The sequence below is a fragment of the Paramacrobiotus metropolitanus genome, unplaced genomic scaffold (genome assembly GCF_019649055.1).
Source record: "Paramacrobiotus metropolitanus isolate TYO unplaced genomic scaffold, Prichtersi_v1.0 Parri_scaffold0000001, whole genome shotgun sequence".
In the NCBI taxonomy this organism is placed as follows: Eukaryota; Metazoa; Tardigrada; class Eutardigrada; order Parachela; family Macrobiotidae; genus Paramacrobiotus; species Paramacrobiotus metropolitanus.
This window is the reverse complement of record NW_026570221.1, coordinates 2,129,059-2,145,323: the sequence shown is the minus strand read 5'-3', so window position 1 is coordinate 2,145,323 and position 16,265 is coordinate 2,129,059. Positions and strand designations below refer to the sequence as shown.

The following is a 16,265-nucleotide window of genomic DNA, read 5'->3' as shown; positions in this document are numbered from 1 at the left end:
TCAAATTCCTGTTTGCAGCGAAAAACTGGTACAGTACGTGCGATTGTCTATCGCACCGTACAAATCTACGTACATAAGTATTGTACTATACCGTCACTTACGTCCAAACCATCACAAACATGGACAAAGGTTACATTACGGATTTGTTTTATAATACCTTTCTTGATACTTTTATTGACTATCTGCTTTTATTGACTACAGTACTTTTATTATACTTTTATACTAATACTTTTATTGACTGTCAAGTGAAACAGTTTTAATAACGATGGCAATGGAGTTTTCTCATGATAAGTAACATTTCCGCATTGTAAATAAAGACCACTGCCTTGGTCTGTTAGGACATGCTCAATCACATTCAAATACTTATTATCAAATTACTTTGCAGCTATTTTATTATTACACGTTTCTGCCATGAAACAGTAAACACAAACAGTTAAGATGGCAAGAAAACAGGCAAAGAAGATACGGCAGCGTTCGCAAACATTCCAAGATAATTTGCCAGTTGTAAGTCGGATGGATACCGCCAGATATGCTGGAATGCTGCGCCGGGATTTCTTATGGTGAAAACGAAGCGGGACACATTTTTACTAAAACCCGGACAACATAGTAAAAGAGGAAGTGCAGCGGTACTCTGTTATTGTGAAGAGTGATACATGATGTGCAGCACTTCAAAGCTTTTTAAAGTTTAAAGCGGGAGACTGTACTTACCCGTCAGTACTGAGAAATCCGTCTTCGCGATCAACCAGTGCGACATTCAAAATGACACCCGGGATACCAATTGGATTAGCTGCTTGAAACGACGCATTAACTGCCTTCAGTACACCCGACGAATTCTGCAACAAGCGCACATTGTGTCGCTATCGATATCGAACATTTATAAATAATCGACCGGAGCATCGTAAAGGTCACCTAACATAGCTTAAATGCAAAAGCAGAAGGCTGCTTGCCGTAGCATTAAAACCGTTCGTAAATTACACGGTATTTTAAAATTTGCATTTTTTTGTATGAATAGTTCTACTGCTCATGCGCTTTGGCCTAGAAAACGATGCCAACTAGCAGTACTCGTACTGCCGAAGAAGTGTCAACTACTGTAAGATCATAACAAATCAACCTGCCAGCGTCAGCTTGTCTCCGGGACATAAATACAACACGATATGGTCGAACGCAGGTGACGGGGGAGTGGTCTGTGCGTCAAAGGTCAAACGAATCTCGCTAGGATCACTACGATGGTACAGTTCCCACTGGGTCATATCGACGGGAATTTGCGAAAGACGGTCGAACACTCGCTTGACATAGGGTAGACGGGGATCCAGATAGTAGATTCTGTGCACGCTTTGGGCATCTTTTGGGTCGTGCGGCAGTACTGTCCGGATGGCTATTTGCGGCTGTGTACCATTACCGGTGAAATTGAACCACAAGGTGATTTTGAAGGCATTCGTCGTATTTAGACCTATTTGTGCAAACATTTAGCTGCGTATCAAGTACTGGAGTTTTTTTACTTAACGACGTTTTCGAGAACTGGGGCAGATATTATTTTATGATTAAGCTGATAATATCACGATGTCATAAAACAGTCAAAGGCACTTAAATTACCCAAAGCTTTTTCAAGGCGCTTGTTGAGATAATCTTGAATGTACTCCGTGTACTGAACCTTGATAGGTACAGCATTAAGACCGTACACCGGCGTGGAGAAAAGCGGCACCACCAGCGCTGACGGTTCCATGCTGTGGTAAAAGGCTAAGTACGAGTGCCAATATAGGGTATACGCTGATGGAACCCGGTTAGTATCTGGTAGGTATCCCAGATAATGTGCATCATTAATATTGACGGAAAAAAATGCCAAGGTCAAATTAAGCCTAAATGGAAAACAAAGGTACTCATCAGAAGTAAGTGCTTTGGCGTTACGTTTTACAGAATTTACACAAGAAAATTTTGCGAACTGGTGTTCACACGAACGTAAACCGCTTCCGCACGACTGATACGAAGATTGAAGCCACCGGTAAGACATGGTTTCGAGTCTTTTGGTGGCAAGACCTTTCTGGCCAGATCAGCCTGCAGCTCTCCTGTGCTCGAATAGTCAGATGCCTGAAGTAGGGTAAACATCTCGGGAATAATCACGCCGCTATATAAGGTCACTCTGATACTGGATAATTGCTCCCTGACGGCCTCGATGGATGGTGCTGTTACGGGGACCGCTGAAGCGGTACGGTGCGCATCAAAGACGTTTTTATACACATCGAGCTGCCAGGTGGGTATTTCAAAATAGACGATATACGAGATCTTGGTCAGTGGCTCACTGAAACATCATAATATAAGGTCATACACCGAGTGTGAAACCGTACCTACGTTACCTAGCGGTAGTGGTGAATCCGATATCGTCAAAGCGGACAATTCGAACGCCTGCCACCTCAGGGTAGCGCGCCTTTCCTAAAGTAACGAAAGAAGGTCGCTTGCGTTGTCGAATATCATTGCGATGCGAAAACGAGAACAATGGTAATTACGCCACGATTAGTACCCACCGTTAGGACCCGCCCAGGCATCTTTAAGCGCCTTCTCGATCGTCTCCAGGGACATTGCTGTGCTGTGAACAACGATTTCATGGCGGCCCAGGATTTTCCGCTGTACTGTCTCACTATTCTCCATAACTAATTCCGGGCAAAAGGGTGGAAACTTTCCCTCTTCAGACGGAAGGAAAAATCTTGCTCCAGGTGTGACCTCCAGCTGGAGGTCATTCGGCGGCAGCAGGATATTTGTTGCATTGGTCGTTGTGGCGCCAGCGCCACATAAATCGGTCGTGTAGCGAAACGTAACTGAAGGTGTCGCTGCTGCCGCTGCGTCATGCAATGTACAGTTCAATGCCACAAAATATTATCATCTTTTATTACTATGAGATGATGATGCCGATATAAAATGTACAAAATCAAGTAATTTGCTGTTTCTAATTGCACTCGTACAGCAAGAATCAAAAGCGCGCAAGGCAATATTTAGCACTACTTAGTACTTCCGATTACTAACCTGTGATCGAGTTCAGGACAAAAATGCATAGACTGGTCAAAACTAAAATCATTTTTTAATGTTTAAAATTATTAATTCAGCCTGCGTAATCGTCGCACTAAACAGGAACAGGACATGGAGATTGTCGTGTAGGAAAACTGAACCTGCTAAACAAATGTCATTATAGCTTTCTATCGAGCATTGTTATGAATCGCTAAGTCGATCACTTCCAGTTTCACTAGGGTAGATTAAGATTTTCACTAGGTTTTCACTAGTTTTCTGAATGCGGCTCACAATTGCGGTACAACTGCGCCCAGGCACCACTTTTACATGATGCCTGTTCCGGGTCAGGTTGTAGATTTTATCGTGGCTGGCGATTAAGATCTATGTCGTTCAAGTCGTACGAGCTTCTGCTTTAATTTTAAATTCATGGTTCTCGGTTACAGATACAACAGTATGTTCTGAACGATAACCCTAGTCCATTATCAAAGCCGGAAAAAAAAAACTGCTATGTAGATCTTTGGCTTTATGCGGCAACTCTAGTGTAACATATAGGTGACCTTCTGCTCAGTACGGTACTATACGCGCGAAATTTCTTCGAGCCGTATGTTACGTATAACGACAAGAGATTCTACTAGTATTTTTAGTTTGGATGTTGGCGCTTGGAAAGAAGCGCTGTTCGCACGCGCGGCGTACATGTCTGCAGCAGAATGGCAACGCGAGCGCGAATAGATAGGCAAATCTTAGCACTATAATAATTATAGCGTTACAAGGTAGTTGTACGAGTAAAATGTAAAAATATTGTCCGTCTATGACAGTATTTATAAAATTGTGCACGGTACCCCACAAAAGTGTTTGGACTATAATGCAGCACCAGCCATGAATTATGACAGCAAAAAAACAGGTAAAGAAGACAAGGAAGCTTTTGCAAACTGTTCAAGATATTTCGCTAGTTGTAAGTCGGATGGATTTCGCCAGATCTGCTGGAACGCTGCTCTGGAACTACTTGTGGTGAAAACGAAGCGGGACACATTTTTTCTGTAAAACAAATTAAAAAGAACCATTATTTAACGAAAACAATGTAGCAATTTTAGCTCAAAATGGTATACACTTCGCAGAACAACTACTCGGTAGGCTGATTTAAATTCTCAAAATGAGATGCTGATCTTACCCGTCGGGATTAACGAATCCGTCCACGCGATCGATTAGTGTCACATTCAGTGCGACACCTGGGACACCAATCGGATTCGCTGCTTGAAACGACGCATTAACTGCCTTCAGTACCCCCGACGAATTCTAATAAGGACACCTTCTGCTAATACATGTGCTTATACCAGTTCAAATACACAGTACTGAATATTATATGGGCATGGCATGGTCGCATGGGTATCTGTTAAATAAAAAAGAACGACCCGCAGCGAATCTCGCCTAACACAGCGTAAACGCCAAAGCGGATCTCCGACTGTTACGAAATCTGCGTACTTCGAAGAGTATAACTATATTTTAGAACTGGTAGTGTTTTTACACATGTAGTCTGTAGATCTACTCCTTGGTCCGACGATATCAGCGGTTAGCTAACTGATGTTATACTCGTACTAAACCCGCGTAAACGTACCAGTGTTTGCTGTTGCTCGGGGCATAAATACAGAGTAATATTCTCAAAGTCTTCCGGAGTCGAAGGAGGAGCGCTATGTACGTCAAAGGTCAAACGAATCTCGGCAGGATCACCGCGATGGTACAACTCCCACTTGGTCATGTCGATGGGAATTTGCGAAAGTCGTTCGAAGATTTGCTTGACATAGCTAAGACGGGGATCCAGATAGTAGAACATGTGGTCGCTGCGGGAATCTTTTGGCTCGTGTGGAAGCAGTGTTTGGATGGCCACCTGCGGCTGCGTACCGTTAATGGTACAATTGAACCACAAGGTGACTTTGAAGGCGTTCGTCGTATTTAGAGTATTTTAGACCTATATGGACACAAATATTTGGAATGAGGCATTTGACTCTTAGTACTCTAAAACGAACCAGTAATTGAGGCTTTCTATTCAACAGTTTTTGACGAACCTACATTTAGTTAATGGCATAAAAAGGCTTTTAAAAACAGTTTACCCAAAGTTTTGTCAAGACGCGTGGTAAGATAATCCTGAATGTATGTGGTGTACTGGACATTAATGGGTGCGACACTGTATACCGGTTTGAAGAAAAACGGCGCCACCAGCAGCAACGGTTCCATAACGAAATTAAAGGCGGCATATTCCAAATGTGACTGCCATGGAGTAAATAATGATGGAAGACTGGCAGAATCTCGCACATGCCCCAGAAAATGTGCGCCACTCATATTGGCGGAAAAAAAGGCTAAAGCGAAGTTCTCCCTAGAAAATACGAAAAACCAATGTATACCCGCTACAAAAAGTTTACGGTATGTGCCACACGATTTACAGGCGGAACGGTAGCGGACTGGTGTCCGAACGAACGTAAAACATTTCCGCGCGGCTAATTCGCAGACTAAGGTCACCGGTGGCGCACTGCGTGGATCGCTTCGACGTGATTATGCTGCTTACAGCCGCCTGCAGACCATTAGTGCTCAAATCTTTCGACTCAAGGAAAATATACTTCTCGGGAATAATCACGCCACTGTACAGGACTACACCGATGCTGGACAATTTTTCAGCAAAGGCTTCGATGGACGGCGGTGTTAAAGCGGCTACTGCAGTGGTACGGTGTGCACGAAAGATGGTATATCCCATACCATCATTCGACCGGTAGAGCGTGTCAAAGTAGACGATGTACGAGATCTTGGTTAATGGCTCACTAAAAAATTATTGCCAAAGGTCACACATACATACACACACACTGATCATTTTGAAATCTCATTATTACCCAGCGGGAGATATAAGTCCGAAATCATCGAGGCGAACAATGCAGATCCCTTCCCCAAGGTAGTTCAACCGTTGGTTTACTGAAATATGAAATACTGTAGTTTCACTTGTTTATCGAATATGCATATATGATTACTGGTGCATGTTAATGATGTCATCGAATATACGAGGTACTTATGTGATTACGTCCCAAAAGCGTGAGCGTGTCGGGAGTGATAATTAGGCGGCAATTAGTATTTACAATGAGTACGCTTCCAGACCTCTCCTAGCACCTTCTCGATCGCCTCCACCGACACCGAGGTGCTGTAAACAACGATTTCATGGCGGCCCAAGATTTTCCGCTGGAACGTTTTACTTTTTCCCAAAAATAATTCCCGAAAGAAAAGGGTGGAAATTTTCCCTCTTCAGATGGAAGGAAAAATCTTGCACCACGGGTGACCTCCAGTCCCATATATATGTGCTGCATTGGCTCTTGTAGCATTACCACGACACAAATCGGTGATGTAAAGTAATGCAGTTGACGGTGCCGCTGCCGCCGCTGCATCACGGAAATGGATAAAACAGCTTTAGATCTTACGAGAATTATTTTTTTGCGGCTTTTTAACTACAGCCGAATATGTTTTCGTAAAACTTGTACAGTTACGCTTACAGAACTTTTACGTTTACTTGTACATCCAAAACTGCTACCCTAAGGCCTAAAGTAGTGCAGTACTGTATTTATGTATCGCTGTAAGTAGTACCGTATTTATTGCACTTAATAATATTATTATTTCTGTTACTTAATGATGTTATTTTATGTTATTATTTCATTTATTATTATTGTATAATTAGTCAACCCATAAAAAAATCGCAAAGGCAAATTGTACTTTGAATGTAGACTTCTCTCGTGGGATTCCAGATCGCTTAATTACCATGTTGTGAGTAGCAACACGCTCATGTCTAAGCTGCAGCTGACTTTAAAACTTCAGGTAGTAGCGACACATTTACACTACATATCCGCTGTGCTCCTGACGGAGCACTACTACAACTCATTTTGTGCACTGTATGAGCTCACGTCTGCCTCTACGCGGACTCAATCCCAATTTTTAATCCGCTCTTCTGTACAAAAAAATTAGCAGATACCCTTCCAGTTCTACATGTGTTCAGATGCGGACCGCACTTGTGTTCAGCTACCTGGAAGGAATATGATCGTAACAATACTGATTTTAAAGTATGCCGCACTTACTTGTTCTCACTTACCTCACTTAATATTTGCATCTCTACCTTATATAGTCTTCGTTATCCCAAATTTGAAGTGTCATTTAAAGAACAGTTTTGAAAACAATATTTCAAGCAACTGCATCGATTATTTGGCTTGAAAATAACGTGAAATACTTTCTCAAAATGTACTAAGAGTTATCAAATTTGAGATTGCTCAGATTTGTTTCACCTGTTAATTCTTCTCCTAGTGCAGTTTCAACGTTTTCGGGTGGGGAGAGTTACTTCGCTGACTACTGCTGAACTTATGAAACCACCCTGACAAGACTCAATTTTAAATCTGACGTTATGTAACTTTGATTTGGATACAACCGCTTCTCAAAGCAACGGAAAAAGATTCAGTTTGTAGTCCGAGCAGCGGTTTTTCTTTATGGGCAATTAAATATCGTTCCTGCACTATTATTTGCACAACGGTTATGAGAATCAAGTAGCACGACAAGGTGTACATACTTAATTATATTCGTACTTTATAGGTGGCATAAAAGATTACAAAACATGCGGCTCCCATTGCTCACCTGTGGCTGTGAGTATGATCGAGGACAGCACGACGAAGCAAAATGTGGTCGGAAATAAAATCATGTTTCACCCTTGTAGAAATCCCTTGTTTTTAGCAATAAATTATGCGCGTATTAATGTAGAAGCTTTCACTCCAGTATTACGCATTTAACTATCTATGTGTGAGACGTGAGTACTGCCACTGAGTAGTAACAGGTAATTATTATTAATTAACTAATAGTGTTTACTATTTTCTGGTTGGTTCTGTAGTACAGCCACCACATCCAAGTACCGCTTTCTCAGGGATGCCTGTTTCAGGTTGATTTTGAGTTGACAACATAATTGAAGATTAAAATCTTTATAGAGCAAGCGTGGGACCTGCCATCTACAAGTAGATGCTGAATTACTCTGTGTTTTAATTCAAGTTATAGATATTTTAATAGCACTGTACCTGTACAACAACAGTACAGAGTAAGCGACAATTTACAGATAAAACCGCAAGCCCCAAAATAGCTTAACTGAAAGATTACTGCACCTTGAACCTCAACATCGGCACTCGAAAACGTTTAGCTACACGACCTTTGTATTCAGTAAGATTTCCATTAAGCGCGCGAGTTCCAACCGCCCTTTTGCACCATTGCCCTTTGCTACTATTACTTAGGTTAAAATACTCTTGGCTAAAATACTCGTACACCCGCCTTGAGAATCACGTCCACAAACGTAAGTATGTGAGTGACATGCAATAAAAGCAAAAATATAATGGCATTGTAAACGATCTTGTAAACGGCAACATTATTTGGAGGGCAAATCTGTGGATATCGAAAATTAGCAAAAGCGATAACAGTACCAAAAGTTGTTAAAACCCACGTAAACGGTGCATATTTTCTGATCGCTCACTGATTACTGAGCGTTTTTTTTATTCTACTTTAATTAAAGGACAATGCGAAACCCTCACAACATGACTTTACCAAGACACAAACAGAGCTATGCGATAAGTTACACAAAGGTAAAAAAACCGAGAAAAAAACGAGTAGCAACATCACTTGTAGAATTCCATTTCAGATTCGTCCTTCTTAATGGCGTTCTTATAAGCCTTTTCGAAATCCTTGGCCAGCACAATATACCGGTTCTCACGCAAAGCATTCATGCCCGCCTGTGGAAAAACAAAGAAAACATGTTTATAATCAAAACATGAAACCAAGTATGTTTCCCAGAGATCCATTTCTTCTGAGTACAGGCATAGACGCACAAACGCCATAACCGGAATAAAACAAAACTCGGTTAAATGCAAGAGGTAAAACTGCACTTACATCTTGACAAATGGCGTTAATATCCGCTCCGGATATCTTATCTGGCCGTGATACATAATCCTCCAAATCCACTTCATCAGCCAAATTCATTCCATTGGTAATCGTGGCGAAAATTAGACGCTTTTGCCGTCGATCCGGCAGAGGGAATTCGATCTTCCGATCCAGACGACCAGGACGCAGGAGTGCCGGATCCAAAGTGTCCGCACGATTGGTCGCCATTATTACCTTTGCAATAAGGATAATATATTTTATTCAGAGGAAAAATAAATCTACAGACAACGAACGATTACTCCAGGAAAAAATCTACTAAAACAAAAACTACAAAATTACCAGTCAAAGGCTAGGGATCAAATACGAGCTATCAAAATATAAATAAATCGATAACGGCCAAACAGGAATATGTGTTTTTCAAGTAAACACATCGCAGTTTTATAAAACACACTATACTAATTTTGAAATGCGAGTAATTTTTAAAACCGCCGCATGTTCCATGATTAATTGTTTATTTCTCACCCAGTAAAAATTCATTTTCTCTAGAGCCGTATTTTTATACCTTAACGTTGGTTGTCTGGTCGAATCCGTCCATTTGATTTAGCAGCTCAAGTAATATACGCTGCACTTCGCGATCGGCTCCGGTTTGTGCATCAAAACGCTTCGTGGCAATGGCGTCAATTTCATCAATAAAAATAATAGCCGGAGAATTTTCTTTAGCCAGACGGAAGACATCGCGCACCATACGCGGACCCTCACCGAGATATTTCTGGACGAACTCCGATCCCACCACACGGATAAACGACGCTACAAAAAAGGATCGCGAGCGTTGGTCAATTTGTACAGCACATGCTTCGCTGAATCTTGATGTACATTTCGATGTATTTCCAGTCAAATTAAAGTCTACGCATGATCATTACATTTACAACAGTACGAGAACATCGAAGCTCAAACAAAAATGGTGTATGCATTTCGATGCATTTATTACGAATTGTTTTGACTTTTCGTGATATCTACACATTACTCGACCCGAGAAATTTTTACGCAACTGTAACAGGAGCACTGTTTTCGGAAAACACCGAGTTTCGATGGGATGTTAAAAACGTAATGCGCTGATTGCACTGTTAACTGAAAGCCGAAACTACTGCCACCATCTGAAGTTTTATTCCCAAAAATACCGTCAAAAACGTACCGGTGGTGTGATGGGCAACAGCTTTGGCCAACATGGTCTTGCCGCATCCGGGTGGCCCGTAGAGGAGAACTCCGCGGGGCGGATCAATACCGATCTGCTGGTACAATTCGAAATGCGTCAACGGCAATTCCACGGCTTCTCGTACTTCCTGCTTCTGCTGATCCAAACCACCAATGTCACCATATCCCACATCCGGTTTCTCATCTGAAGCAAAGCAAGAACGCATTCAAATCAGTGAGCTGCACGATGCATCTCATAGTTATCGACAATCGAAATCAAACACCATACGAAGCAACGACAACGTACAGCTGTATAACATTATGAATAACAAAAAAAAACAGACGTTAACAACAAAATCGTGTAATTCAATTTTTCGTTTAAACTGCAAACATTTGCAAATTAAATTTATATATTAAAACCTGTGACTTTGAACACTCGTGTAAATTGAACACTGGTGTACATTGAACGGTCATTACGGAACCGGCGCGTCTCGTAGACTATAACACAGGGGGACCCCGCGTATATTGAACAGCTCTCTAAAGTGAACATTGAACAAACGAGCTGGAAAGGATCTAATTATTTACTAATATTTAGCCCTTTTGAAAATGAACAAAGGGCCGGAAATCTAGTTTCGGGAGCGAAACAACACAAAAAAATGCGCTTTACGGACTAAAGTTCACTAGCTATTCGCTTGTTGCAACTTTAACAAACACGATTTTTGATTTGTTAGCGTACAAAAGGCTGGATAACGGTGCTGTCGCCCTTGAGGCGGCGCCTGCTCGCCCTCTGGAGCAGCTTTACTGTGCAGAACCACTGCTCCCAGGGGCGGCCCCCTGGGGGGAGCTGTTCTGTACATTGAACAGGCGTCTACATTGAACGAAAAATTTGGAGCCGCAGGTGTTCAATGTACGCAGGTTTTACTGTAATCCCAAAAGCTAAAGCCAGCATCAGAGAAACAGAAGGGGTTACAGCCAGTCCGGTTATCTTACCGGGACGCAGCATGTTGATGCTGCTGTCAGCTTCCGGCGGCAGAATATCCACCAGAGCATTACTGTGCTTATGCAATGCCACCGATGAGCTCGGCTTCAGCTGCTCACGATCCAACGTCGAAAGGATGCGCACATAATAATTCGAACCTGCAAATAATTTACTGTAGAAGTATACATATTCAACACAAACAACAAAACAATTAGCAACGAAAAAAGGCGAAATTTCCGGAGTTTAGTTTTTTAGTGCGTTTGTCATAATGGGTGGAGGACTGGGGAACAGACTATCAAGTTTCGGGTGTACAATAATTACAATTCACAAATAGGCAAAGAACGCGAAAATAAGCAAATGTTAGAATGAATATCTTCGCTTCGCAATGGGTTAGGCAAAGCAGAGACTACCAAACTTGACAACGTAATTTGTTTTTTATAACCACACCAAAAGCAACTTTTGCAGACAACGAAAGCAGCTGAAGTATTCTCTGCCAGCTTACAAATAAGCATATGTCAAACCTGTTGTCGAGCCAACGATTCCCGTATTCTGATCAATCGCTTCCAGGAACTGGCCGATGACCAGCGGGACGCTCTGAATACGCTTCACTTCCTCCTGCGCGTGTCTGTACTCGTTCTTCAGATTGCGCTGCTCATCCTTAATGTAATCCTCCTGGACATTGAGAAAGTCCAGCTGCTGCTCCAGCTTCTGCAAATAGAAAACAGGGAGCGAGTGACTTTACGAGTCAATCAACTTAACGGTTTAAACTTCCGAAACATATAAAGAAACGAAAAGAATTTTCAACGAAAAATTCCCAGTGTCTGTAACAGCAAAAGGAAAATGCTTAGAAAACGTACACACCATAAAACTGATACAACTTTTCACATACACGAATATCTTTATTATGCCAACAAATTTATAGTGACTATAAGTACAGTCCGAAAATTAAGCAGTAATGAAAACTATTTAGTTCGCTAACAAATTAGCAACCAGCTCGTGAATTTCCATTTGAAGAGATCCGAATTCGGATATACTGTATACTTGTCAGAACCTGATCCACTGGCAATATTTATTCTGAAGCGTAGTGCATATGATTGTGTCACTAGTCAGTAGTGCGTACCTTGTAGCGAACGTAGAGATCTTCCGTATCCAGTTTAGTGAGGTCCCCGATATCGGGAAACTGGTTCTGCGCATACATGTCGAACTGTTCATCAGCCTGCAAACGGACGATCCTTAAGATTCTGGCAACAATCATTCATATAGCAGCAGCATAAATGCCTAACCTTCATAAATGGTTCTTCGGGGGAAGCAATGTTCTGCAGCTCTTCCATGGTTCCCGGTTAACGATGGCTATTTGCCTAGGTTGACTTCCTTTAAATTCTTAATCAATACTATTAAGTGTTAACGTCAACCTCGACCACTGATCCAAAAAACTATCCTTCAAATTCCAAAGCGAAGTCAAAAAATAAAAATCCAAACTTTCGGAAAAGTGCAGATCTCATGCAGTCGTGAAGGTGTCGAATGGGAAATCCATTTCCATCGTGATGGATTTGGTAACTGCGTGGAATTTCAAATTCCATTGCAGAAATCTGGGCGGATGCTGGAAGCAGTCTTTTTGCACTTGAAGCGACATACGTATGTTGGAAATGGAACTTACTTTTTGTACATCTGACTGCCGTCTGGAGAGGATTCGTTGCCTTTGTGCTTTTCTTGCTCTTTAGTAGTTTAGTGACTTTAGTCTTTTATAAATTTTTTAGTTTTTCTATTTTCACTTTTCTCATCCCGAGGCTTTTCTCATTTACTCTTCTCCCGAGGCTTTTCACATTACTGTACGTACGATTTACGAGTAGGATTTCCTATTTGTACGAACTGCAATTTGTGTCGGTTCGCGTGCTCAGTCACTCGGTTGTTGTGATCTGTTATGGCGGACCAGAGAACTCGACCGAGAAATCCAGGTGTTTTCAGGGCAAAACGTGTGCGGCCCTCGAATCAGCTACGCACCATTTGGCAGAAACATGTTGAAGAGCGTCAGAAAAAGCGTCGGTATGCAAATTTTTGACAGCCTGTGAGTTACCTATTGTACGAAGTTTCGAACCGAAGTAGTTGTAGACTGACTGCATGTTTTTGGAAAACATGTCGTCTGGATGGTCCCGATGGTGTCTAACTTGTTCCCTTGCGAGGCTTTTTCCTTCGTAATTTATAGATACTACTTTCTTCGTTTTCGCAGAGGAGAGTTAGCTGTTCCTTCCCGGGAAATGCTTCAACAGAAACTGGAGAAAATGGAAGAGATCGAAAAACGTTTGGCGGTGGATGAATATCGCAGAATTCTCCGCACTTACACGGTAAATATATTATACATTTTCATACCAGGTAGTCAGTCAGTCTAAATTTGTCCACGAGAATTCGTTGCTTGACCGTACGAGGGCTGTCTGTGTGAACGTTGACTTGGGTTCTTACCATTTGTTTCTGACACTGATAAAATTGTTTCGACTTTTCTCATACGTGGTAGGACTGGTAGCGAATTTTTAATTTGCTCATGAATTCGTCGATTTTCTTGTGAGATATTTTTGTATCCGTGTATGCTTTTGTTGACTGAATTACGACAGTATGCGTGGTTGACATTTTTCCCCAAACTTTACCCTGTGATGTGTTGTATCAAGCGCTGTCGTCGTTGCAGAGTAGGAACGACAGTGAATTGCCGTGGCCGCTGACTCCCGTTGAATTAGCGCTGCAGGGATGGGAATTTTACCAGCCGGGCATTGTCCGCTGCACACACTGCCAACGGACGTGCTTCTTCGATGCGTACTCCTACAAAGAGATCTTCACTGGTGTCTCACCCGTCGACCAGACGATGCGTAAGAAGATTAATTATTTTTTATTTTAAAAAAGTACCTAAAAGCAAAATAACCTGCTTATTGAAGGCTGTAATTATTACAAATGGCGATCGGTGAATTTTAATGCATGAGCGATACTAACTGTTCATCACTACCTTTCTTATGGATAAATAAACCTGAGAAGTTGGGAGTTTGTGTGGTTGACCGCGTCGCTAAGTGTTTGTTCACTTGTTGCTTATTGTGGTTGATTAGGGACTAAAATTACGGATGACTTCCGGCAACAGATAGTGGATTCTGGACATGATATGCTATGCAGGCGTCCAGTTCTGCCACGAGGTTGGGATTTGTTTTTCCTGTGCTGTTCACTGTGGACAGAGGTTTTATAGTTTATACTGATCCTTCGTGTGTGTGAGTAGAGTCCGAAGTGAACCAGTTTGTCCTCTTCTCCTTCAAGTCATTCCGGGAAATGTTTGAGAAACGGCTGCGATCGCTCGTGGAGTGTGGTGGAAAGTTGCCAGTCATCGCCAAAGACTATCATGTGAGTGTCAGTAAATATTTTGTTGTGTGTATAACTAAGGCGTTTTTCAGCGAAAAATTGTTTAAGAAATAAGTAAATGTTGTGATTACATGCTGGTAGTTGAGTGTACTGCTTTCGATGATGCAGACACCGTTCACTGCAGTTTTGTTTGCAGTTACAGTTTCTGTAGGTTTTACTCTGTGAGTGCTATTTACAGCCTTGCACTAAATTTGAACCATTTTTGCACATATTTTATAGCTTTTTAACGGATAAGTATTTACTGATTATTTACGGACACTTACGATAAGAATATCGGTTTTCAGTATTATGGATAACAGTTGTGGATGTACATTTGCATTCTTTGCAGCGTATAACGCGGTTCATCATTTTTGTAGAAACTGTTACCGGAAGAAATCCTACAGAAAGCGGTCTTGAAACTTCTCGGCAAGGAGTATGAATTTTCTGTTCTCCTGGCGGCTGCTTACCTGGCTCTTTTTGGATGGCTTGCAGAGTAAGGAAATATTGTGGATATTTATTTACAGAAATGGAAGCCTTTAGAATTGATTTGGTCTTAGAAGTCAGCTACAGAATTAAAACAGAATATGATCGTTATTTAGATCACTCTCAGGTATCAGCTATGGGACTGCATTGCACGAAATTTCCAGTTGATAAGCTAATATCGCGTCGCGTTATTTGTAGCGAGGAAGCGCGCGGGACACCCCCGTTGCTGGCGTGCCGGGAGTGTGATAAGCGCGTCAGTTGCGCCGGTTTCTGTCCCCTGGAACGACTAGCAATATTGGAGGCTAACGAAGAAGAAGGATTCCATCCCGATCTGTTCTCGGCCGGTCCCGAAGGCCAGTTTCGTTTCGACTGCCAGGGTGAGCATTTCTCATGGTGTCCCTGGGTGCGGATTGTTCCTGTTCCAACGGAGCGACTAGAGGCATTGGCCTTGCCGCTCAACACGCAGCTGACTGGGAGCCAGTTGATTATTTGTGCGTTCAAAAAGGAATATTTGACTATGTGATGGGAGTTCAGTGTTTTGCGGTTTATGACTGTATTTAATTGGACAAATCTATTATCTGGCTGCCGTATCGGGTTTGTACAACAATAGTGCTCCATAAACGAACCAATATCAAAAAAGGGTTTGGCTGTTTTTATTCGGTTGGTTCTCCTTTTGTACGATGAAATGCTGACGGAAATGCGCAGAACTATGCATGTGGTCTTATTTCATATTTACAAATTTGCCGTCACGTTATTTATCGCAGTCATTATACAATCGCAATTCATAGCTGTACTTACTGCAGTAATAACTACTCTATAGTAACCGGAAGAGTAAGTACATGATTACATATATAGCATCATTTATCAAGATCAAATTTGATAGATTAGTTGGTAAAACTTTTAAAATAATATGATTGAAACAGTCAAACAGATATATCTGTACTCGTACTTGCAATGCTACTGTGATAAAAATAAAATGCAGTCCCATGAAAATACAGCACAAGTAGGCAGATGCAGGGTGTTTATAAACTACGGCATATCGCGCAATATGATTGCTGTACAGATGTCATGCTTGATTTCCTGTCGACCAATGCCAACAGTACTCCCGTTTGTTTGTTATTTTTATAGCTATTTTACGTTCTGCTCTAATGGTTCCGCCATCTGTTGAATGCTTGACAAGCTTAAGAAATTAATCTAATCATAAGAAGTTTACTATATAAACATAATAAACTTAAACTACAGCACATAGTGCTGTACACAGTACTGTATTGTACACAGTACTGTACACTGTACAATACTCATTTAATGGCAATATCCA

At 41.7% G+C, this 16,265-nt stretch overlaps 3 protein-coding genes across 6 annotated transcripts; 1 reads left to right on the top strand and 2 right to left on the bottom strand.

Moving 5' to 3' along the window:
* Nucleotides 1-305: 305 nt before the first annotated feature.
* LOC129582773 (uncharacterized) lies at nucleotides 306-3,268 on the bottom strand. Its single transcript, XM_055474419.1, has 8 exons — nucleotides 3,016-3,268; nucleotides 2,520-2,831; nucleotides 2,352-2,427; nucleotides 1,922-2,296; nucleotides 1,594-1,856; nucleotides 1,112-1,450; nucleotides 709-833; nucleotides 306-587 (listed from the first exon to the last, which is right to left on the bottom strand). The coding sequence occupies exons 1-7, from the start codon at nucleotides 3,065-3,067 to the stop codon at nucleotides 805-807; spliced, it is 1,446 nt and encodes a 481-aa protein (XP_055330394.1). The 5' UTR covers nucleotides 3,068-3,268; the 3' UTR covers nucleotides 306-587; nucleotides 709-804.
* A 5,307-nt stretch (nucleotides 3,269-8,575) lies between these two features.
* Nucleotides 8,576-12,583, bottom strand: LOC129582964 (26S proteasome regulatory subunit 6B-like). The gene is made up of 8 exons (XM_055474639.1): nucleotides 12,379-12,583; nucleotides 12,216-12,311; nucleotides 11,617-11,803; nucleotides 11,107-11,253; nucleotides 10,118-10,321; nucleotides 9,488-9,732; nucleotides 8,935-9,159; nucleotides 8,576-8,777 (listed from the first exon to the last, which is right to left on the bottom strand). Exons 1-8 carry the CDS (start codon nucleotides 12,424-12,426, stop codon nucleotides 8,664-8,666), a joined length of 1,266 nt encoding a protein of 421 aa, XP_055330614.1. The 5' UTR covers nucleotides 12,427-12,583; the 3' UTR covers nucleotides 8,576-8,663.
* A 163-nt stretch (nucleotides 12,584-12,746) lies between these two features.
* LOC129583028 (uncharacterized) lies at nucleotides 12,747-15,690 on the top strand. 4 transcript variants are annotated; one of them, XM_055474878.1, is made up of 8 exons: nucleotides 12,747-12,924; nucleotides 13,061-13,160; nucleotides 13,323-13,437; nucleotides 13,773-13,950; nucleotides 14,182-14,265; nucleotides 14,346-14,467; nucleotides 14,842-14,957; nucleotides 15,146-15,690. In XM_055474878.1, the coding sequence occupies exons 2-8, from the start codon at nucleotides 13,111-13,113 to the stop codon at nucleotides 15,468-15,470; spliced, it is 990 nt and encodes a 329-aa protein (XP_055330853.1). In that variant the 5' UTR covers nucleotides 12,747-12,924; nucleotides 13,061-13,110; the 3' UTR covers nucleotides 15,471-15,690. The 4 variants fall into 4 exon arrangements, with proteins under 4 accessions (XP_055330853.1, XP_055330805.1, XP_055330730.1 ...); XM_055474963.1 differs by having other exon boundaries at nucleotides 12,749-12,924; nucleotides 13,061-13,138; XM_055474830.1 differs by having other exon boundaries at nucleotides 12,747-13,160.
* Nucleotides 15,691-16,265: the final 575 nt, after the last annotated feature.

Excerpts from the sequence above, each read along its gene's own strand:
- LOC129583028 (XM_055474755.1), top strand. The coding sequence starts at position 13,017 with ATGGCGGACCAGAGAACTCGACCGAGAAATCCAGGTGTTTTCAGGGCA. Across the intron at positions 13,438-13,772 it reads GAATTCTCCGCACTTACACG|AGTAGGAACGACAGTGAATT; the intron begins GTAAATATATTA and ends TCGTCGTTGCAG. Across the intron at positions 14,468-14,841 it reads TCATCGCCAAAGACTATCAT|AAACTGTTACCGGAAGAAAT; the intron begins GTGAGTGTCAGT and ends TCATTTTTGTAG.
- LOC129582964 (XM_055474639.1), bottom strand. The coding sequence starts at position 12,426 with ATGGAAGAGCTGCAGAACATTGCTTCCCCCGAAGAACCATTTATGAAG. Across the intron at positions 10,322-11,106 it reads CATCAACATGCTGCGTCCCG|ATGAGAAACCGGATGTGGGA; the intron begins GTAAGATAACCG and ends GCTTTGCTTCAG. Across the intron at positions 9,160-9,487 it reads ACCAGACAACCAACGTTAAG|GTAATAATGGCGACCAATCG; the intron begins GTATAAAAATAC and ends CTTATTGCAAAG.
- LOC129582773 (XM_055474419.1), bottom strand. The coding sequence starts at position 3,067 with ATGATTTTAGTTTTGACCAGTCTATGCATTTTTGTCCTGAACTCGATC. Across the intron at positions 2,832-3,015 it reads TGTCCTGAACTCGATCACAG|CGGCAGCAGCGACACCTTCA; the intron begins GTTAGTAATCGG and ends TGCATGACGCAG. Across the intron at positions 1,451-1,593 it reads GCGCCTTGAAAAAGCTTTGG|GTCTAAATACGACGAATGCC; the intron begins GTAATTTAAGTG and ends TTGCACAAATAG.